At 40.4% G+C, this 24,521-nt stretch overlaps 1 protein-coding gene across 8 annotated transcripts in view; it reads right to left on the bottom strand.

The window, feature by feature from the left end:
• RALGPS1 (Ral GEF with PH domain and SH3 binding motif 1) overlaps positions 1–24,521 on the bottom strand; it is a 398,334-nt gene that overhangs the window by 339,852 nt on the left and 33,961 nt on the right. For 7 of the 8 annotated variants that reach the window (XM_048823454.2, XM_048823456.2, XM_048823452.2 and 4 more), the window contains 2 exons: positions 12,355–12,481; positions 4,577–4,684 (listed from right to left, as the gene is read on the bottom strand). In XM_048823454.2, the coding sequence (XP_048679411.1) occupies positions 4,577–4,684; positions 12,355–12,411 (165 nt within the window). In that variant the 5' untranslated portion in view covers positions 12,412–12,481. Of the gene's footprint in view, positions 1–4,576; positions 4,685–12,354; positions 12,482–13,367; positions 13,507–24,521 lie in introns of those variants that run through there. The other variant, XM_048823458.2, reaches the window with a different exon arrangement.

Here is a 24,521-nt window from a genome sequence, read left to right as displayed (position 1 = left end):
GCTTTTACTGGGTATGGCTTTTCAGGAGTCTTGGCTTGTGTGCCAACATTTTCTCAATGAGGAGATTCACCTCTTAATTAGGATCTTTTTCAGTTATCTGCTTGTGCTGGGCCAGCAGCAGCAGGGGCAGCCCTCTGAGTATCAGCATGTTACTGCACTGTCATACTTTATCATAGAAAGTTTTGCCTGGAAATGGTTCATTTGCATACTTTAACGATCTTTATCCAAGTCTAATGTAACTGTAAGTGGTTTGTCCATGCAGCCCTGGACTACCAATCTTGTTAGTACTTAAACTTTAGGGTGACAGTTCTGGCATGTGCATACCTGAGTGACATGACAGCATTACTCAGCTACAGTGTGGTGAAGAAGCCTGTGGACAAACATGGGACTGGCTGCCAATAAACTGAACTACAGGGGCTTCAAAAATCTGGTTTGTGTAGGTGTGTGTGACGTTGCACTCCATAGGTCTTATGGAAATATGCTAATGAATGTGAATATAATATAACTGGAATATTCATGCAAAAGGTCTCCAGTAAAGTATCATTACAAAGCTTATAATCTACTGAGTGTATTCATCCTGTTTGTACATATGTATCATTCTTGTATCTAAAACTAGACATATGAAGTATAACTGTCATAAATATAAAGGGAAGGGTAAACCCCTTTGAAATCCCTCCTGGCCAGGGGAAAGCTCCTCTCACCTGTAAAGGGTTAAGAAGCTAAAGGTAACCTCGCTGGCACCTGACCAAAATGACCAATGAGGAGACAAGATACTTTCAAAAGCTGGGAGGAGGGAGAGAAACAAAGGGTCTGTGTCTCTCGGTATGCTGGTTTCTGCCAGGGATAGACCAGGAATGGAGTCTTAGAACTTTTAGTAAGTAATCTAGCTAGGTATGTGTTAGATTATGATTTCTTTAAATGGCTGAGAAAAGAATTGTGCTGAATAGAATAACTATTTCTGTCTGTGTATCTTTTTTGTAACTTAAGGTTTTGCCTAGAGGGGTTCTCTATGTTTTTGAATCTAATTACCCTGTAAGATATCTACCATCCTGATTTTACAGGGGGGATTTCTTTATTTCTATTTACTTCTATTTTTTATTAAAAGTCTTCTTGTAAAAACTGAATGCTTTTTCATTGTTCTCAGATCCAAGGGTTTGGGTCTGTGGTCACCTATGCAAATTGGTGAGGCTTTTTATCCAACATTTCCCAGGAAAGGGGGGGTGCAAGTGTTGGGAGGATTGTTCATTGCCCTTAAGATCCAAGGGTCTGGGTCTGTAGTCACCTAGGCAAATTGGTGAGGCTTTTTACCAAACCTTGTCCAGGAAGTGGGGTGCAAGGTTTTGGGAAGTATTTTGGGGGGAAGGACGCGTCCAAACAGCTCTTCCCCAGTAACCAGTATTAGTTTGGTGGTGGTAGCGGCCATTCCAAGGATAATGGGTGTAATATTTTGTACCTTGGGGAAGTTTTGACCTAAGCTGGTAAAGATAAGCTTAGGAGGTTTTTCATGCAGGTCCCCACATCTGTACCCTAGAGTTCAGAGTGGGGGAGGAACCCTGACAATAACTCTGAAATCCTATTGTAATTATGCAAAGTGTGGGCCATTAATGGTGGTTTAGAATCTTGATGGCTCTCACTGACTAGAACAATAGGTTGTAAATGGCTCTGTTTACTTGCTAGCCTTCCTATGAGTCAGGCCGAAAGAATGGAGGCTTGGGGTCTCACAGGACATGTGACCAGGTCACCTGTTACTGGAATCCACATTAAACCTGGTGCTTTTCCATTTGGAAGGAGGGGTGGGGACCCAGAGAGAAAAGATTCCTGCCTTGTGCCAACGCTATAAAAGGGGGTGGAACAGAACAAAGGAGGCTGCCAATCATGAGAAATCCGAGTTACCACCTGAGCTGGAACTAACAGGACTGTACCGGGGAACGGATTGAGCCCAGACTAGGAAGGAGTCTAGTCTGTGAAAGAAGCTTACTGGAACATCTCCAAGGGTGAGATTTTATCTGTAATCAGTTTCTTAATGTATTAGGCTTAGACTTGCGTGTTTTGTTGTATTTTGCTTGGTAACTTACTTTGTTTTGTCTGTTATTACTTGGAACCACTTAAATCCTACTTTTTATACTTAATAAAATCACTTATTAATTAACCCAAAGTGATTAATAACTGGGGGAGCAAACAGCTGTGCATATCTCTATCAGTGTTATAGAGGGTGGACAATTTATAAGTTTACCCTGTATAAGCTTTATACAGAGTAAAACGGATTTATTTGGGGTTTGGATCCCATTGGAAGCTGGGTGTCTGGGTGCTGAAGACAGGAGTACTTGCTGAGCTGTTTTCAGTTAAGTCTGCAGCTTTGGGGGCGTGGTTCAGACCCTGGGTCTGTGTTGCAGCAAGCTATCATGTCTGGCTCAACAAGACATGGTTCCAGAGTCCCAAGCTGGCAGGGAAAATGGGCTCAGAGATAGTTTCAGCACATCAGGGGCTCAGTCCCAGAGATCCCCTTGGGACTGTCACATCACAGAGCACAACCATATGTTTTACAAGTAAAGTACCATATCTAGTGTAAATCACTGTCTCTTTTCTGCCATGTTTCGCATAATCCCTTGTTCAAGAAAAAATGTGAAGATATGACAGTAAAATTCAACAAGAGTTGGGCAAAACTGCCAGTTTTTTCTTTATGGGATTTCAGTTCCCAAGCTAGATAATGTTGGCAAGAATATATCAGTGTGACATTTCCTCCCAAACTTTTTATTTTTACATTATTAAAAAAAAAACACAACACTCAACTTTAGGGAGTGACCTTGGACTGGTTATCCCCAATTTCCCTGGGAATCTAGTTGTAACATACCAATTCCAGTCTCCACTGACTACTTATTGTGCCATGGACCTATTCCCTTCAGTACTGCCAATAATTAGACCAAGCCCATTAGGGGGTATAAATTTAGCTTTACAAGACTTCCTGTGAAAAGTTCCTCAGTTGAATTAATATTCACTCAATCTATTTGAGATTCTCAGTGAAGGGAATGTTACATGATTTAAGTCAATGTAGTGGGAAACATAAAATATAATTTGTTAGTAATTATCAATTAATTCCTAGTAAAATTAAATTAAACTAGGTCCCCCTAGGAACCAGAACCAGATGACATACCTAGCTGCCCCAAATATAGGAGATCAGTAATGAAATATCACTAGGGCATTAAAGAGAGCCTTTAATGTGCCTTGGCGAAGAGGGGTTTTTCTGTTGGATTTGTTTTTAAATACTGGGCATGAGAACTCTTATAACTGAAATAAATCAAAGCATTATATGATTTTCCTTAGGCTACACTACAAGTGCTACAAAGGCAAATATTACTTGAGCTGCTGAAATTTTTGTTCATGGCTACTGATTCCCCCCCCCCCCCCCCCCCCGGCCATCTACTAATGGACCAATACCATTGTTAGATTCCTTTTGTTCCTAATATCTTAAATTCCATCTTCTTTTCCTTATTCTACTGGCCATTGATCTCTTTGTGTCCTTTCATTTCCTTTATCAATTTTCTACAGTTCCATGATTCTAATCTGTATACATTATTTTCAACCTGTTTTGAACTTTTATTATATTAACTGTGGAGGCCAATCCTGTGGGCGGTGCTCAGTTAAATTTGGGAAAATGGAAGTTAAAGCATCAAGTGATTTTATAACTGAACTAATGTAGCTCTGTTAAGTGAGAGTTTTTAATTTTAATGTATTATCATAATGACCTGTAGTCCACATCCAAAAAACTGCAAGTTGGTGCAGGATGAGGCACTGTCAGTCAAGACTTGTTCCAAGATGACAGATCCTCAAAAGTTATGACAACATTTGTTACAATGGTATGGAAGTCTTGTTTGTGGCCATCGTGTTTTGTAAGCATTGCGGGAGCTTAAACCTGACACCACATTTTAGGTCCAACTGTACTGTTCAAGTGCCTGGTTCATTTGTACACTCTTTCAGCCACCTTCAGTACCCCGTGATCGCTTCTTCTTGCTCTGTAGCATGTTACACATGTAGTAGTTTAAAACAGAAGCCAAATAATATGAGAGCAAAGAGCTATACCTGGCATGGAAGCTTTGCTTTGAATCTGGTACTGAAAATTGGTGACGGGGGTATGAAAACTGACTCCCTCAACTTTCAAGAACTAACTGTTTCTCTATAACCATGAAAAAAACAATGCTAGAGATTTAGGTTAAAAAATAAAACAGGGAGTAGGGCTGTGTCTGCATCAGCAAGCTTCCAAAGAGCTGTGGATATTTAGCAGTAGTTTTAAAACCCACTTGAAAACATCTAATATTTTGGAAAAAATCCAAAACAGATTTGTAATTAGTGTCAACAGAAAACCAAAGATGTTGAATCAGTTCAATACTGAATGCTTCATGTTGAGGCATATATCTCAAAATTTATATGATCAGAAACTTATCTTTGAGATTGCTGAAAGACTTGTTTAAAGACTTGTCTAAAAGGTGTTATTTTGAAGGAAAAGAATAAAAAATGTGATGCTATTTTTATATTGTTAGCTCTGAATATTATAAGCATAATGCAAACATTTTTTACTTACTGCAAACTCCTCAGGAGTTACTTTCAATACGTCAAATACAACCGCATCATAGCTTTTATTGGCATAGTCTGAACTCCTTCCTTCCAGAGAGTCAGAGCTGCTACTATCCTACAGAAAGTGAAAAATTAAGTCTTTTGTGCAAAGTGATGGATTTCATGTCAGACAAACAAAAAATAAAGTTTAAGTCTGATATCACATTCATGCATAAGAATAAAAGTTTCTACTAAAAACTGAACAACATATAAAGAAAGAACTTTCATGCAGTGCATTGCAAATCTTTTCTGAAAATAGATGTGGCTCATGAATGATAGTATTTACTATACCACAGACAAATTATATAGCTATCTAATCAGAACAGGCTTTTCATTCAAAATCTAAAAAATACCAGGATGCTTTTTCCAGTAAAATTTTAGTTGTATCAAGTCTTAGAAGTTTCCGTCTCTAACAAGGCTATTTTAAAAGTTTAGATTAGAAAGAAAACAGTCAGATAAAAGGAAACTGGCTGGTATTGCCCAATCTCAAATGGAACAGTTTTGGCTCTTCTCTCCTGTTCTCTCCACACACCAGGCCATATCCAAATCTTGCTGCTTTCTTTCCACATAACTTACTGAAAATCTCAAACCCGTCCAGTTCTGAGACAGCTAAATGCAACTCTAATGCTTGCTCATGTTCTGATCATCTCCTGTCTTCATTACTGCAATCTCATTTCCTCAGTATTGTGCAATTCCTACTCTACCCCCATCCAGTCCATCCAAAAATGCGGTCACAAAAATCGTATTCCTTGCCCTGTTTGACCATAGTAGCCCCTCTCTGAATACCTACATTGGCTCTGTGTCAGGGATAAGGCCCTGCACCTGCTCAGTCTTCTGACAGCCTAGTGAGCATAGCTGGGCTGCATCAGCCAGACCAGTGACTCTCAACCTGTCCAGACTACAGTACCCCTTTCAGGAGTCTAATTTGTCTTGTGTACCCCCGAGTTTCACCTCACTTAAAAACTACTTGCTTACAAAAATCAGGCATAAAAATACAAAAAAAAGTATCTCAGCACGCTATAAGAATGGCCATACTGGGTCAAACCAATGGTCGATCCAGCCCTGTATCCTGTCTTCCAACAGTGGCCAATGCCAGGTGCTTCAGAGAGAATGAACGGATCAAGCAATCCGTCTCCTGTCACCCATTCCCAGCTGCTGGCAAACAGAAGACACTTCAGAGCATGGTTTTGCATCCCTGCCCAGCCTGGCTAATAGCCATTGACAGATGTATCCTCCATGAACTTATCTAATTCTTTTTTGAACCCTGTTATAGTCTTTGCCTTCACAACATCCTCTGGCAAGGCGTTCGACAGGTTGACTGGGCACTGTGTGAAGAAATACTTTCTTTCGTTTGTTTTAAATCTGCTGCCTATTAATTTCATTTGGTGACCCCTAGTTCTTGTGTTATGAGGAGTAAATAACACTTCCTTATTTACTTTCTCCACACTAGTCATGATTTTATAGACCTCTATCATATACCCCATCACTTAGTCTCTTTTCCAAGCTGAAAAGTTAGTCTTATTAATCTCTCCTCATATGGAAGCTGTTCCATACCCCTAATCATTTTTGTTGCCCTCTTCTCTACCTTTTCCAATTCCAGTATATCTTTTTGGAGATGGAGTGTCATATCTGCATGCAGTATTCAAGATGTGAGCATGCCATGGATTTATATAGAGGCAATATGATATTTTCTATCTTATTATCTATCCTTTTCCTAATGATTCCCAACATTCTGTCGCTTTTCTGACTGCCGCTGCACATCGAGTGGATGTTTTCTGAGAACTATCCACTGAAAAATTGCTTACTTTCTTATTTTTATCATATAATTATAAATATTGTACTTACATTTCAGTGTAGAGTATATAGAGCAGTATAAACAAGTCACTGTCAGTATTAAATTTTAGTTTGTACTGACTTCACTAGTGCTTTTTAGGTAGCTTGTTGTAAAACTAGTCAAATATCTAGGTGAGCTGATATACCCCCAGGAAGACCTCTGCATACCCTCATGGGGTACACGCACCCCTGGTTGAGAACCACTGAACTAGACCACATGATAGAATGCCCCATTTGACTGGCTAAGGAAGCTAGAGGGCTTGCCCTTAAGCCCAACAGCAGCTTGTTGCTGGCTGCTCAAAGCCTTCACCAACAGATGCAATTGCTCCTGTGATCACTTATTCCTAGTCTTACTTCTGCCTTGCTACAGTCCCGCTCCTGCTTTATTCCAGCTTTGGACCCAGCCTGCTCCTGCCTTGGACCCAGCATTACCTGTGTCTTGCCTCACTCCAGGTAATCCAGCTCTGACGCTTGTCTCTGCCATCTGGTCTCTGACCCTGACCCTGCCATCTAACCTTTGACCACAGTTCCAACCACGAGGTCTGACTCCAGCTCCAACCACTTGGCATGACCATCCACATCCCAGTCTCAAACATTCCCATTCGCACACAAACTGCCAAACATTGTCCTCGACTTCCTGGCCTGCCCAATTCTGTCTTGCGGCCTACACCTTGGATCTTTTCTCTTCTTGCAATCCCCATCACTCCTCCCCTCCATAATGCTCATGAAAAAGGTTAATAATAGTAATAAACTACATTAAAAATAGTTATTTTCTTCTCTGGGTTTTCTAACATATCTAATAATCTCCGTTTGTCTTATATATAGAAAGCGTTTTCAAGTGTAAAATTCCACATTTCTGCTGAATTGGGCTCCCTGTTCTGTAGATATGAGAGAGACACACCCTCCCACACAGACTATTTTGTAGTCTAGGGAAGGTGCACTGGATTGGGAGCCAGGAGACCATGAGTTCTGCTCATCCTCAGAAATACTGTTTATATTTCTGTGAGCTTAATAGGCCTTAATATTGAGTAAGACCTCAGGCCCCCAACCCTACAAAGTAATCAAGTGTCATGCACTCCATTTTACAAATAAGATAACAGAAGTTGCATGTAGTCTTTAGGCAGAAATGGGAATACAATCACGGTTTCTAATATGGCAGACTCAAGCCTCATTTACCATACATTTCAGATTGAATGCGACAATTCTACAGTGCTTGGCTAGCCTGTCTTGAACCACTAGCCCATGTTCTCCTCTCAGAGTTTTGAAAAGAATCCAGGAATTTTGATCTCCATCATTCTATGACTGTCGAGGAAATAGCCGTGTTGCCCATTGGCAAAGTGAGATTGCATCCTTATGCGCAATAAATTACTCCTTTAGTTGAAGCAGTATGAGTCTGTGCTGTGAATATGAAGCTCAGGGTTCAAAGCTGCAGACCCATGTGGGGGGTTCCTTATGGTTGCACATGAGGAAATTTGTTTTTTTCAATTCTATTAATAAATTGGTTTAGTTTACAGAGACAGAAAATATTCTCAAAAATAGGTTTTATCATTAAAACATCATTTGCCAATTATAATTTGCCCAACCGGCAAGACAGAAGTGTTCCACATTTTGGTCACTTGTCATTGTATTTTGCTTTCTTGTGCTGAACACTGCAATGTTTGAAGATTGAGAAGTATAGATAGTAAGCTCTTTGGGGCAGGAACTGTTTTATTATTTGTGCCCTGTACATTGCTAAATGCTCTGTCAATGCTTAAATTAATATTAACAAACAACAACAATCATCGATATACTGGCAGCTCAAGATCCACAAATCTAGCAATATTTACATATTAACACTATTTAGGGAATGGTGAGAGTTAAAGGCTCTTTGGGGGACTACACTGAAACAATATGAGAACAATTTGCATTAATGTGATTAAACACTACACTTTTATAGCACACTCCTATCTTTTTAACTCTTTCAGAGGAAATTGTAAACGCTGCCCAAATCTCAAGCACTGGAGATCTCGCAAGGGCTTAAAAACAAAAACAAAAAACAAAAAAACTTCTACTAATCTAATCTAGTAACTCTTGTGTATGCCCTGTCTACCCCCAAAAGGATCACTTGGATTAATCAAATTCTTTTTTTTTTCCTGCGCCGTCTTGTGCAGTTTTAGTGGTTTCTCCCAAACTCAACAACTTGGAAATATTATCTGGTTATAAAATATATTTTGTATTGATTCCTATTTACTTCAGCCTTCTCAAGATGGTAGTGTCTGGAAAAAACTGTGCAGAGTTACTGGAATCTACAGTATATTCAAGCCAGTAAGCAAACCCAAAGGTTAATAACAGAACTTTGAGGTCAAATTTGGACAGTAACAAACCAGCTCATTTCAATAATCCTGCATCATTAGTTAAAAGGCTTGAAAAATAAAGTCACTGTATATTACACAAACTTGTAGTACAGACTAGTGACTAGCCACCCTGTAGTTAGGATTTCCACTGTGCCCAAAAATTGCAAGACCATCTCTATTTCCATGCATTTGTTTGGCATCTCATATAATAATCTTATTCAGCAACTACAGTAAATCTGCAATGTCACTTTAGAAACCATTATGCTATTCTGCTTGGAATATGGTCTTGTGGTTAGGGCACTGTACTAGGACTGTTCCCTGCTTGGAAGCATGACATTGGACAACTCATTTAAATTGTTCTATACCTCAGTTCCCCTGTCTGTACACTGGGACGAATACTTTATTTTACAGAGGTATTTTGAAGATATATTTTCAATAATGCTCAAAGGCATGTAGGTACCAAGGTAATCTCCCTATAGCAGATAGATGTTCATTTCAACTGCAGCCACCACCATTACCCAAAGTTTTTAATTGTGGCCTCAATTTCAACCTCGTATTTAGAGCTGTGCTCAAACTGTAATCTACATGCTGTAGCTCTCAGATTCTTACTGATCATCACAAAGCCTTGTCTGTACAGGATAAAAAAAACCGACAATTCACCCCCGGTAAAACGACCAGCAGCAGCGGCAACATGGTAATAAAAATACCTGAGTCTTGTCTATATTACGGTTTCTACCATTGCTGCCACCCATAGATGGTGCATACATGGTGAATTATACTTTCTCTGGCCTCATCTGCACTTGAAAAAATTGAATCTGGCCAGTCTCTTTTCAGCCTAACAAGCCTGGATGAGAAAATGCACAGAACTTGTAATCCATTTGGAGAAAAACAGTTTTAAAAAGATTTTTAAATCTACTGCACTCCATTTTTGAAGATGGAGGCAGTAGCAAAATCTACTTTGCTTTAACACTGCAGACCTAGTGGCATCAATAACCCAAACTTAAAAGTGACATCTCAGAATTCAAGCAAAAAAAAAAAAAAATGGTAAAAAGAAAAAAGGAGTACTTGTGGCACCTTAGAGACTAACCAATTTATTTGAGCATAAGCTTTCGTGAGCTACAGCTCACTTCATCGGATGCATACTGTGGAAAATACAGAAGATGTTTTTATACACACAGACCATGGAAAAAATGGGTGTTTATCACTACAAAAGGTTTTCTCTCCCCCCACCCCACTCTCCTGCTAGTAATAGCTTATGTAAACTGAAATGCTGTTATTACTAGCAGGAGAGTGGGGTGGGGGGAGAGAAAACCTTTTGTAGTGATAAACACCCATTTTTTCCATGGTCTGTGTGTATAAAAACATCTTCTGTATTTTCCACAGTATGCATCCGATGAAGTGAGCTGTAGCTCACGAAAGCTTATGCTCAAATAAATTGGTTAGTCTCTAAGGTGCCACAAGTATTCCTTTTCTTTTTGCGAATACAGACTAACACGGCTGTTACTCTGAAACCTGTCATTAAAAAAACGGTAATAATCTATTTCATAACCATGTTTTCACTTAAAAACTAGAAAGTTACTGTACATTTTTTAAAGCCTGTTCTTTCATATTGAAATCTTGGCTTTTGGAATAGAGCAGTTTAACTGTAACTCCTCAAGCATTTCAAGGGAAAAAATGAAACTATGAGTAGGGTCCATGAAGCATAAGATAAACAGCATAAACTAGTACAACAGACCAAGGAGTTCACAGAATTAAAGTGTAGAGCTGCAAAAGACCTATTACTTCATTTAGTCCAGTCCCCATAGTCAGTACATGATTTTCCTCAAATTATTATTGCAGAGCCATTGAGACACCAATTTAAGGTTAGTTCTGTTTTGCACTTAAAGCAGGAACTCAATCTCTGTTTTGTATGAAAAAAACAGTGATTTACAACTATTTCCATTCTACAATATGGTATGGGGAAGACTAACAATTTAGGAGAGGAATACAAAATTGCATTTTGATATATCCCCTTCGTAACGTTCCCTGCATCCAAGCCTGGGATGGAAAACAGATTGTTATCCCATAGGCATTTGTGTTGTGTTGGAGATAATGGACTTCTGCACCCTACCTGTTCAGTTTTTTGAAGACTAAGACCCCTGTGAAATGGTTCAGCCCACTCCTAAACCAGCTGAATGATTTCATGAAGAACAGGATCTTCAACAAAGTGCTCCACTAGTTTGATGAATATCGATTTGTGTGTAAAAGAATCACTGCTATGGCAAAGATCCTGGTCTTCAATAAATGTTCACTGGCATACGAGCTCTTCTGAATCTACTAAACTGAAGACCTGATTTAAAATTTTTCAAATGAAAAAAAAATAAAAAAATAGCCTTTTTAAAAATATTGAAGAAGTTTCTAAAACCTAGTAATTTTTACAAAAGTGATTTTTACACTTTCAAGATTTTCAACCACTGCTACTATTCAGCTGATTCAGAAGAGATCTTAAGCTAGCTGAACAGTTTAGCAATGAGCAGGCTCTTCAGCACAGCACTATCTCCTTTAATATGCAACAGGATCTTTATCAGAGATCCTAGATTTTACACCACTACAGCAAGAGAACAGTACACAGTCTTACTCACGAGCTTGGAACATTTATATAATCCTAAAGCAGGCTTGGATTGAAAAAAAAAATTAAATTTTAAGTAATACCTTCTAAACTGAAAATGTGGTTTAAAAACTAAACAGATGAGTTTGTTTCTCTAGGAGGAATTTAAAATACACACACAAAGGATTAGTTTAAATTAAGAGATTTATAATGTAATGCAATCAAACCAGCAAGGCTACTGGATTTAACAATCTTTTAAATTTCTTCACAAGACCATTGTAAGGTAGTGAGAGCAAAAACATCTGCTATATAGTATGGTGCAATAGACACTGATCGTGAATAAGAACGAGAGCTTAGATGATCATTACTTACAGCAGCTTCCCTGAACAGATCCCAATTTAAAAGAAAAATAGTATCAAGAGGAGATACACAAGACACCGGTTGAGATTTTAAACGCCAATACATTTCAAGATACACTACATATTTTGCCTGTGGTATACTATTTTCCTACAATAGCCACCGAATGTCTTCTTGCATCCACATCTATGCGTTTTTACCATTTGAACATAGAGCTGTGTGGGAAAAGGTAATTCCATTCCATGGAGGATTGGAGGTTTTGAAATTTGGTTTTGTTCTTACTCAGAATGAAAGCCAAAAATTTCAAAATTCTTTATCAAAGGGAAAGCCCTAAGGCCCAACTCAGAGTTGGGTAGCTGTTTATTTTTATTTGAAAGAACTACTTCAGCAAATAATCAGTCAATATAGATAGATTTAAATCTATCAACAGCATAAAAGAAAGGGTTTTTTGCATGAGCTGTGAACATTCAGAAGTACAGCATTCAAAGTTAACTTTATAGTCAAAAACTATACTGTTCCTAAAAAAACAGGCTGGCATGCTTCATGGCAGAAGGGATTTCTGTGGAAGCCAAAATAAGCTGCGACTTTATTTTGACATAGTCTCTAACAAAATGAAAATAAACAGCGAGTCTGTACCTCTGGAGTGGCGGAGGTGACGGTCACATTGGCCATGAGGCCATTCCTTTTATACATGCTCTCCCCAAGATGCAGGAAATTTCAGCTCAGCCACCGCTGGTGACACAACATGATGAATGGAGAACTCCTGTAAGGCAAATATACAGTATTTATGAAAAACTGACTTAAGGGATTTCCTTATTCTCTTGAGAGAGAGCAGCCACATGTGTGGAACAAAAAGATTATTATATGTTGGGGGAAGAATTCTCTGTGAAGTATAAAATCAAAAAGAGTACTTATGTGACTTTATCATAATAGCACATTAACACTTTTTTTTCAAGTCAGTTCAGGAAATAAACATAAGTATAATGCTTATATTTAGATCTAGGTCTAAGAAGAAGTCCACATCGGAGGGCATCCATGCAAACCCTTGAGCACCGCTGACTTACACTGTGAACACAAGAACTTAGGAGAGACACATTAAAACTAACCAAAGCAGCAGCACCTCTTCCTCCCACCTTACCATCCATTATCTAATCACCAGTTACGCAACCAATGGAGCTTCAGAAAACCTATCACACTTTCCCACCCTCAACTGACTCAGCACTCCGCTAATGCCCACTCAAATAAGCTCTGCTGTGTGCCTGGAAAGTCAATTCAGGCTGCTTTGGGGCAGAAGGGCAGAGCATTCCAAAGGAAAGGGGCCTCTACAGAGAGCACTCTTGATCCTCCTCATTAAAAAGCGGGCTGCCAACAAGTTCAAGGGCCTCTTCTCAACAAGAATAGTGACAATATAGCTTGGGGAATGGTGGTCTCTCAAATAAGCAGGTCCCGAACTGTTATGGGCTTTGTAGATTTAAAACATCACCTTAAACTGTCTCCAGAAATCAACAAGCAGTTCGTGCAAAATCATAGAGTACTGATGACAAATGGTACCGTCAAGAGGCACCACAATCAGTGGACTGCTGCATTCCGCTCCAACATAAGTTTCCAGATAGATTTCAGGTGTTCTCCAACAAAGACCACATTCTCACCTCAAACTGGATTAATGCAAATGCATGAATCACAGCAGCAAAGTTCACATCCAAAAGAAATGATCATAAGCTCTTGGCAAGCAGCAGATGGCAACGAGTGTTCCCGGACATTGATAGAATAGTGTTCTTCTAACAACATATGGGGATCTAACAACACACTCTGATTGTTCACCTGAACAAATGGAGGGCAAACACATAACATGTAGCTGGACATACATTTAATTTTGAATAGTCAGGAAATTTGTTTGAAAACAAATCTTGGTCTACAATTATAAAGTACATAATATTTAAATTAGTTATGCACATTTAATATTGTGATAACACGTAACTGATTAGTATATTAAACAATGAACAAGAGTCCAGTTATTCTATAAAGAAAAAAATATGACAGACAAAAAGGTACACTCAAACATCATCTATGATATGGGTTCAATGACCGTGATATATATAAACACGGATTTTAAATTCACTCTTCTCTCAGTGGAAGGGTGTTCATAAATAGAGGATTAAATAATACCTATTTCTAAATAAATCACTCATTCAACCACAATGGCAAATCTCTCATGATAAAATCTCATTTGAGTTAGCATGTGCTTGCAAGGCACAAGACTTTACCTCCCACAATGATTTTGACTTTCACTGTTACATTATCCCTTTGCCTTTAAGATCACGGAGCCATTTGGAGGCTATTAAAATACAGATCAGTCCATGAAGTATCTTAATTAGAACGGATTATTAAATTTTCAGTCAAAATGTGTGTTTTGACAAACTGATTGATTAAATGGACTTTTTGTTGAAAACCCATTTTTCAGGCTTTTGATGTAAAGCAGAGGGCAGGCTCCCTACCTTGCTCTGCGCCTCCCTGGAAGCGGCAACATCCCGCTCCCTCAGCTCCTAGGCAGAGGCACAGCCAGGCAGGTCTGTGGGCTGCCTCCACCCCAAGCACTAGCTCCACTGCAGAAATCCCGAAGGTCCCAGAATCTGTGACTTCCATGACCTCTGTGACAATCTCGCAGCCTTACTAATCACTAACAGTCAGTATGGATTTACTAAGAACAAATCATGTCAAACCAGCTTGATTTCCTTCTTTGACAGGGTAACTAGTTTGGTGGATATGGGAACATGGTGGACATAATATACCTGGATTTTAGCAAGGTTTTTGACACAGTCCCACATGACATTCTGATAAGTAAGCTGGAAAAATGCAGGCTCAGCAGAACTACCATTAAGTGGATACATAATTTGTTAAACAACCGCAAAAAAACAAATAACTATTAACGGAATGATGTCAGATTGGAAGGAGGTCTCAAATGGGATTCCACGGGGATCTGTTCTGGGTCCATGCGATGGGGTTGGGACTCACCACCGTGGCACCTCCCGTTGGTACCTCTGGGAATTAGCTCAGTCCATGTGGAGCGCCCTCCGCTGGTGGTGTCCCGTCCATCTCTCGCCCTCTGTTGGCATCTGGACCTGCGTTGCTCCCTTCTCACAGCGTCCTCTTCAGGACACTGCCCTCCAGTAGAGCCCCCTAGTCCACGCTCACCCCCTTCTGGGGGGGTTGGGGTGGGGGGGTAACAGCAGTCCTTCTGCTTTGCCCCAGCCACTGTGGCCAACCACACCCCCAAAGTCTAACTTCCTTCTGTCAAGGGTCGGGTGCAGTCTGCTATGGCCACTTCTAACAGCTGGGTGTAATACGAGGGGGAAAGAGGGGGACCCAGGCCCACCCTCTACTCTGGGTCCCGGCCCAGGGACCCTCTGACGGCAGCCTCCCTCCCCTCCTTCACTCCCCTTGTCCTCCTCTTCTCCCTGGACCGCTTCCCCTTCGGCCCCCTTGCGGGCCCTTCTATTAGGGCCTGCAGCCTGGCAGGTATTGGGCTGGAACTCTCCTCAGCTCCCCCCAAGCCTACCCAGCACTACGCTGTCCTGGGTGCTGGTCTCCTTCACTCAGGAGACAGACCTTCTCTCTGGAAGGGATTGACTGCCTCTTGCCTAGGCAGTCTTTATATAGGGCCTAGCCTGGCCCTGATTGGCTGCCTCCTGCTCAGCCCTGATTGGCTCTTTAACAGGCCCTCCCTGTTTGGTTGACACCTTGCACAGCCACTCTGGCCTACTGTAGCCCAACCTGGCATGGGGATGGGGTCACCGCCCAATTACAGTCCAATGTTATTTAACACAGAATCATAGGACTGGAAGAGATCTCGAGAGGTCATCTCGTGCAGTCACCTGCACTTATGGCACAACTAAGTATTATCTTGACCACTCCTGATAGGTGTTTGTCTACCTGCTCTTAAAAATCTCCAGTGATGGAGGTTCCACAATCTCCCTAGGCAATTTATTCCAGTGCTTAACTACTCTGACAGTTAGGAATTTTTTCCTAATGTCCAACCTAAACCACCCTTACTGCAATTTAAGCCCATTACTTCCAGTCCTTTCTTTAGAGGTTAAGGAGAACAATTTTTGCCCACCTTCTTATAACAACCTTTTATGTACTGGAAAACTATGTCATATCCCCTCTCAGTCTTCTCGTCTCCAAACTAAATAAACCCATTTTTTTTCAGTCTTTCCTAATATGTCATGTTTTTTTAGACCTTTAAACAATTTTGTTGCTGTTCCCTGAATTTTCTCCAATTTGTCCACATTTTTCCTGAAACGTGGAGCCCAGAACCGGACACAATATTCTAGTTGAGGCCTAACCAGCACAGAGTAGAGCAGAAGAATTACTTCTCATGTCTTGCTTACAACACTCGTGCTAATACATCCCAGAACGTTTGCTTTCTTTGCAATAGTGTTACACTGTTGAGTCATATTTAGCTTGTGATCCACTATGACATCTTTATTAATCACCTGGATGTAGGAATAGACAGCACAGTGATCAAATTTGCAGATGACACACATCGGGGGAGGAAGGGGTTTGCAAACACTTAGCTAAAATTCAAAGGGATCTTGATAAATTGGAGAACTAGGCTATAGACAACAAAATTAAATTCAACAAAAACAAATGTAAGGTGCTACACTTAGGGAAGAAAAACCAAATGCACAAATACAGAATGGGGGATAACTGCCTTGGCAGCAGCACTGCCAAGAAGGATCTGGGAGGTGTGGTGGATTACAACCTCAACATGAGTCAACAGTGTGATGCTGTTGGAAAAAAAGAAAAAGGGGGGGGGGAAATAAAATTTTAGGTTGCATTAACAGAGGCATAGCATGCTAGTCACGAGTCATAGTACCACTCTATGCAGCACTGGTTAGGCCTCAACTGGAGTAGTGTGTCCAATTTTGCTCTCTAATGTATAGAAAGGATGTAGAGAAACTGGAAAGGATCCAGAAACAAATGTCAAAGATGATCAAAGGGATAGAATACAAGCCATATGAGCAAAGGCTGAAGGAACTGGGTGTGTTTAGTTTGGAAAAGGGAGATTAAGGGGGGACATGATAGTGGTCTCCAAATACTTGAAAGGGTACCATAAAAAAGATAGAGAAAAGTTGTTCTCTCTTGCCACAGATGGCAGGACAATAGGCAATGGGTTCAAACTACAGCATAATAGATTTAGATTAAATCTCAGATTAAATTTAGATTAAAACTTCCTAACTGTAAGAACTGCCTAGGGAGGTCATAGAAGCTCCTTCACTGAAGGTTTTCAAAAGGAGTCTGAATAGCCTGGCATGTACGGTTGAGACAAAGAAATCCTGCATCTTGGCACAGTGTAGACTAGATTACCTTTGCAGTCCCTTCTAATGCTATGGTTCTATGATTCTAAGCAGGGTGGATAAAAATCAATGATTTTTTTTTAAATCATTTTTAATGTAAATCGGATTTTTGAGGAAAAAACCTATCTAAAGATAGTATCTTAATTAAAAGATATCTCATCATGGAATAAGGATTATAAATTCTAATTCTATAGTATGAGACTATATATTCATGTAATGTTTAAGAAATGTTTTGTAAACGAGTTCCAATAGTTCATGGATTAGGAACTCAATCTTATGGTGTTCCAGGGGGTTCTGTATAGATTATTTAGGTTAATCTTTCTATTTACCCACTGGGACTCAGTGCTCAGTCTAGAAGATACCATCAGAGATGCTTAGTTTTGCAGTTCTCAAACTGTGGATTTGTGTCTCCAGAGATAACATGCTTGTTAAGAGCAAAAATGTTTTAAAATAAATAAATAATATAGAGAGAGGTGAGAAATAACAGACCTCACCCTATAGTCCCTCAGCAAATTTGTATGCACAGAGTCAATCCCTTAACCTCTCTCTAAAAGTGCAAAGTTTCAAAAAGTTCAATGAATAGAAGATTGTTGAGCGCAGAATAGATCTGGAGAAGGAGAAGTCTGAAGATAAATGTGAGACGGGAGGGACAGACAGTAGAAACAAAAGTGAAACTGTTTGAGCAGCATATTCCAGAAGTCTTGAGGTCTTTCTGAGTGTAGCCTTCATTGACTTGAGATCTACCATACCATTCTCTCACTAGAAGGGAAAACCTATAATGGCAGCAGGCCATAAAAGAGACCCAGTTTGGGAATATTTTAATGAAGTCCCTCTACCTGTGAATAAGACAGGCATGCATGCAAAATGCAAACAACACAACAAAGAAATGCAAGGCATGGTTTCCCGAATGAAACAATATAATGGGAAGCGTTCCTTCTCAGGAGGAAGCTGCGTTGAAGATGATGAAATGAACATGTCTGAACAAGCAGGATCTTCATTCAGGTTGGTAAACTTTTTTATTTCATACTTGTTTCTTAAGGACTGCCTGTCTTCCTTCTGGACTATTCTTGAATTCTCATGTTTGAGAAAAAATATAGTTGTTACTCTATGGTACTATCATTTTAGATGCAGTTGTGATAAAAAATAAACAGCTGAAATAGGCAGATCTTCCTTTTACAATTTCACTTTTAAAGTAGTACTGAGTGTCAGTGAATGCAATGAGTAATACTAAATGAGCAGTATGGTAATAATAATTAAATAACTGCATTAACTTATTTTGTTTAGGAGAATCCATCCTCAACATACAGGATTCTGAAGACTATCCACCTTCAAGATCACCAACATTTTCTATAGTTTCAGAGCTATCTGCCAATGATAGTGTTTCGGTCACATCATATATGTCACATAGCCACAGTATATCACCTGTAGCAAAAAGAAAAAAAAAATCTCCATCATCCAGAAACAACTATAGATAAGTTTGTGATAAGAATCAGCTGATTACAAAGAGGGGTAATTGGTGAAAAAATTGCCCAGTTTGTTTATGCAACAGACTCACCTTTCCATATGATTCAGAACCCACACTTCATTAACATGGTTCAGTCATTAAGACCAGGATACAGTCCACCCAACAGAGCAGATGTTGCAGGCAAATTGCTGGATAAAGTGTATGAAAGAGAAATTGAGCAGTGTGCAAAAGGTCTAGAGGGTAAAATTGTTAACTGAGTCTTGATGGGTGGAGCAATGTCCACAACGATCCTGTTGTATGTGCTTGTGTGACAACAGAAGAAGGGAATGTCTTCCTTACAGAAACAACTGATACATCAGGAAATGCATACACAGCAGAATACTTACAAGAAGCAGCAGTAAAAGCTATAACAAACTGTGGGGAAAAAATTCAAATGTCTAATATGCAGCTTGGTCACAGACAATGCTGCAAATGTATCCAAGATTAGAAGAAATTATTTATAAGAGAGTCCCAAGCTAATAATATATGGTTGCAGTGCTTATTTAATAGATGACACTGTCACAGCCAAAGTTCTCAATATTGGGCTTCAGAGAAATGTTGAACACATGCTGAATACCCTGAAGCCTATTTGTGTAGCCTTGAATAAAATGCAGGGAAATAGCTGTTTTATTGCTGACACTGTTGAAATTTGGAAGGAACTGAGTGAGATCTTAAAAAGAGAAATATGCAGTGACAGAGTTAAATTACAAGCATTAAAAAAACAAATGGGACAAGCACTATCTCCAGCTCATTTTCTTGCAAATATTCTCAATATTCGGTACCAGGGACAAACCTTAACTGCTGAAGAAGAGGAGTTAGCTATGACATGGACATCCAGCAATCATCCCACCATAATGCCAACTATAATAAACTTCAGAGCTAAGGGTGAACCATTCAAGAAATATATGTTTGCTGATGATGTTTTAAAGAAAGTCACTCCAGTGAACTGGTGGAAGTCACTTAAGCAACTGGATTCAGAGACTGTTGAAGTGATAATCTCACTTTTAACAGTAGTAGCTTCTTCTGCCAGTGTAGAAAGAATATTTTCTTCCTTTGGACTAATTCATTCCAAATTGAAAAATTGTTTGGGACCTGAAAAAGCAGGAAAGCTTGTTTTTCTTTTCCAGATTATAAACAAACAGGAAAATGAAGGTGACGACGACTGAGTTAGCTGCAGAAGCCAATATTTTAAGCTTCTCACGTTGATCTTGTTGACATAGTCGATTTAATTTTTTTTAATATTTCATTTAACTATTTTAGTTAAAAACAATTTTAACAAAAACAAACTGGATTTTAAAAAACTTGAATGTTTAACTAAATTCAAAAATTCATTTGCTTGTTTTGTTAAAATATTATGTTTTGCTGTTGAAGAAAAAAATCCAGAATACTTAACGTTGTTGTTTTAGTTAAATAAAACTATTTAAATGTCTGTCTGGTGATGTTCTCCTCCTAATACAGCATGGCAAGAAAATCCTGCAAATATTAATGATTAACCTGTTGAACTGGAGATAGTTCACCTCCCAGTGACTTCATAAATATCTGCTTCAATTACCTTTGGTAAATGAAATAACCAAACAATCATTCATTTTCTGATATAGCTGTAAAACTAATCTGAAAAGTTTTCAAAATAAATCACTGTTTAAAAATGTATAGTGTGTACCTTCTAAAAATGAAACCTACATCTATCTCTGAGTCATGAAGAATATGTATTACGGTTATAACAACCAACAAGAATGCACTTTTATGTAGAAATCCATGATTAAATTGAGTCTTCCTGACTAGTGATTTAAATCATGGTGCCTTGTGCAACAGTACCACCTAGTGACAAAATAACTGAAGAGCACAAGTTTTAAAACGTTTGTGAAACAGATAAGTCATAGGTAATTGTGAGTAAATGAAGGTGTCTAAAGAAGAAAAGGAGTACTTGTGGCACCTTAGAGACTAACCAATTTATTTGAGCATAAGCTTTCGTGAACTACAGCTCACTTCATCGGATGTCTAGTAATTCTGCATAGTATGTGCTACAGACTTAGCAGAGATAGGGTATATATCCTACTCTAGGTGCATGCCTGGCTCTCATCAACTGTAATGAAGTTACACATGCCACATACACAACCAACAACCAGTCCATAGGCACAATTACATGAGTTAACAATACCAACAGCTGAGCAACATGACCACATAACTATAACAACACTACCAACCCCTTCACCTCTCCCATTGACAACAATTAGTCAGCCAACTGATGCGCTATCGCTCTTCAGCGAACAAATCATCTACAATAGGTTAAAAGCCAGATTGACAAGACATGCTGGCAACCTCCTAGCCATATAAAAATTAAACCTTATTATCTGAGTATCCAGGGCAGCAATGGATCCAGTAAGATTCCAAGATTTTGTACAGTGAGAAAAGCATGGGCATGTATCCTCACTGGATAAGGTAACCCCTCCCACAGCCTCTCCAAAAGCTTCCTCATTGCTACTAAAATCACTTTTGTATTGTTAGGATTGATCTTACGCCAGCTAGACACCTTGCAGGATCCTCCCTAGGCAGAACAGTGAGAAAGCAAGGAGGTTGAAAAATCTGGGTTGAATAAAGATTTTTTTCCTCAGTTGATGATGTCACAAATCCTTCAGTATATCTGACAATGAGAAGGCAACTAGTGTGCCGTGACCACTGCTTGTTATATTTTTAATAATTTCACTGTTATATGTGTGCATCAATACTCCAAAAAGACCCATATTTTGGAGTTTACTGTATCCACCTTGCACAACCCTACATCATATATCAATTTAAAGCTTATTACATGTATGTTTAGATGAGGTATGATGTGGAGCTATCAAGTGGTCTTATAAGCCTGTAGGCAAGATGAAACGATGGTATCCAAAATGAGAAAGTGTCATTTTCCCCATAGTTTCAGAAACACTGTAACGTAACTATGAATACAGTTTTTACTGTTTAAGTCAGGGGTCAGCAACCTGCGGCACGCGTGCCAAAGGCATGGGCATGCGAGCTGATTTTTACTGGCACGCTGCTGCCAGCCGGGGTCCTGGCGGCTGGCTCCGGTCTGGGGTTTTGTCTCCCGGCCCCGCTCAGCCTGCTGCCGGTCTGGAGTTCCAGCTGCCGACCCCTTGCCAGCCGGGGTCTCAGCCACCAGCCCCACTCAGCCCGCTGCCGGCCTGAGTGAATGGAACCCCAGGCCGGCAGCAGCTGAGGTAACCCTTCTCACAGCCTCTCCAAAAGCTTCCTCCTTGCTACTAAAATCACTTTTGTATTGTTAGAATTGGTCTTATGCCAGCTAGACACCTTCCAGAATCTAGCGGCTGAGTGCAGCCGGTGGCCAGGACCCCGGCTGGCATGAGCTGGCGGATGGAACCCCCAGCTGGCAGTGGGCTAAGCAGGGCTGGCAGCCGGGACCCCGGCTGGCAGGAGCTGGCGGAACCCCAGACCAGCATCAGGTGAGCCGATGCCGGTCTGGGGTTCTGTCCGCCAGCCCCTTGCCAGCCGGGGTCCTGGCCATCGGCCCCGCTCAGCCTGCTGCCAGCCTGGGATACCAGCTGCCGGCCCCGCTCACCTCACTTCTGGTCTGGGGTTCCAGCTGCCCAGCCCCCTAGCCCTGCTCAGCCCTCCTGCTGACTTGGGGTACTGGCAGCCGGCCCAGGGCTCTGCTTCTGGCCTAGTCCCAACGCTCTGCAGCCCTTATAAAAATTACACTACAATTTGCTTAAAAACTTGAAAACTTAAAAGCTTAGTATATTACTGTAATCGTTAAAAAATGTATAATGTTAATAAATACATAGGTTTGATGAAACAAAAGTAGTTGTACTTATATGCCTGTGCTTAATTTGTGTTTTCAATGATTTACCTTTTAAAAAAAATCTCGCATGTCTCGCACCCCCAGAAAGAGTATCTCGCACCCCCAGGGGGTGCATGCACCCCAGGTTAAGAACCACTGCACTAAACTAATAAGATCTGCATTTTAATTTAATTTTAAATGAAGCTTCTTAAACATTTTAAAAACCTTGTTTACTTTACATACAACAATAGTTTAGTTATATAATATAGACTTATAGAGAGAGACCTCCTAAAAACGTTAAAATGTATTATCAGCATGCAAAACCTTAAATTAGAGTGAATAAATGAAGACTCAGCACACCACTTCTGAAAGGTTGCCAACCCCTGGTTTAAGTTAATTCCAACTCCTTAATGTGGTATTTATTGGTCAAAGCTACCAAACAACAATGTAGTAAAAGATTTTTATTAGTTTTGCATGATCAAGTATTTTTTTTCAGAAATGATTAAACTGTTTAGCATGTGGCAAAAATGGCAAATATCAACATTATGCAATTATCTACCATGAAATGTTTTCACATCACATATTCTTAATTGTCAAAGTATCTCATCAATATCTTCAACTGAAATTTACTGACCAGATCAGTTTCACACTGAAGGTAGTATGCTAGTAGCAGCAGACTCTATGTCCATAGTTTGTAAAGCACAGTGGGTAGATATAAATGTACATGAATTCTTAACGTAATGCTTCTCCATTTGTAAGCTTTCATACGTACTATGTAGCATCTAGTCTGCCTGGTAGATTATAATTTGTAATTGCTCCATGCATGCAATACTAGCCTTTGAAATATTATCGAAACTAGCTATTAATTCAGTGACACTTTTTAGTATTAAAGATAATACACAGCTTCGTACTGGGCTTCAAACAAAGTGCTCACTAAACAAAAATGGCAATTTTGATACTAACGTAGATCTAATTTAGCACAAGTCTATATACTTGTACAAAATGAAAAATGGTGGTACTGGTGGTGGTAATGCTAATATATTTTGGGAATTTTACCGCTACAAGGACATTACAGTATTTGAAGATATGGTGGATACAAGCCCCTTAAAGTTTACATCAAAGAGAAAAAGACTCTCCATAAACTTTTAAAAATGTGGTATTTATCAAGAAAATCAAAAGAAAGCAAAACTGTCAAAAGCCACCAGTGCTGGACAGAAATCAGGAAAGATGAATTGTATTGGCAGCTACTTGATGAGTTATTATCTAATTTGGATGATGTGGAAACAATACTCAATCACAGGGGTTGCTTTCAGAAATACACAAGCAAACTGAATTTGGAACATGTCAGAGTAGTATTGAACCCAGGGAAAAAAAGGACTCAAAATTTGATCAGAGCATCACGTTTTCCTGCTTCTAGAGCAGGGGTGGGCAAACTTTTTGGCCCACGAGCCACATTGGGGAATAGAAATTGTATGGCGGGCCATGAATGCTCACAAAATTGGTGTTGGGTTGCGGGCAGGGTTGCTGGCTCTGGGGTGGGGCTGAGGAGTTTGGAGTGCAGGAAGGTGCTCTGGGCTGGGACTGAGGGGTTCGGAGGGTGGGAGGGGAATCAGGGCTGGGGCAGGGGTGCTGGTTCTGGCTGGGAGTGCGGGCTCTGGGGTGGGGCTGGGGATGAGAGGTTTGGGGTGCAGGAGGGTGCTCCAGGCTGGGATTGCAGGGTTTGGAGAGCGGGATCAGGGCTGGGGGAGGGGGCTAGGGAGAGGCTCAGGGGGTGCAGGCTCCGAGTGGTGCTTACCTCAAGAGGATCGTGCAAGTAGCGGCATGTCCCTTCTCCGGCTCCTACGCAGAGGCGTGGCCAGGTGGCTCTGCATGCTGCCCCATTGACAGGCACCACCCTTACAGCTCCCGTTGGAGTACATAGGAGCTGGAGTGGGGCCATGCCAGGGCTTCTGGGAGCTGCGTCGTGCAGCCCTGACCCTGCGCCCAACCCATTCTGGAGTGCCGGAGCGGGGCCGAGCCGCATGGTGCGGCCCCAACCCAGCACTGGCGCCCTGGCCGGAGCACCAGCCAGCTTAAAATGGCTTGCGGGCCACATCCGGCCCGCAGGCCATCGTTTGCTTGCCCACCCCTGTTCTAGAGGCACAAG

This window comes from Caretta caretta, chromosome 16 (genome assembly GCF_965140235.1).
Source record: "Caretta caretta isolate rCarCar2 chromosome 16, rCarCar1.hap1, whole genome shotgun sequence".
Classification (NCBI taxonomy): Eukaryota; Metazoa; Chordata; order Testudines; family Cheloniidae; genus Caretta; species Caretta caretta.
The sequence above is the reverse complement of the archived record's forward strand: the minus strand, read 5'-3'. Positions and strand labels throughout refer to the sequence as shown.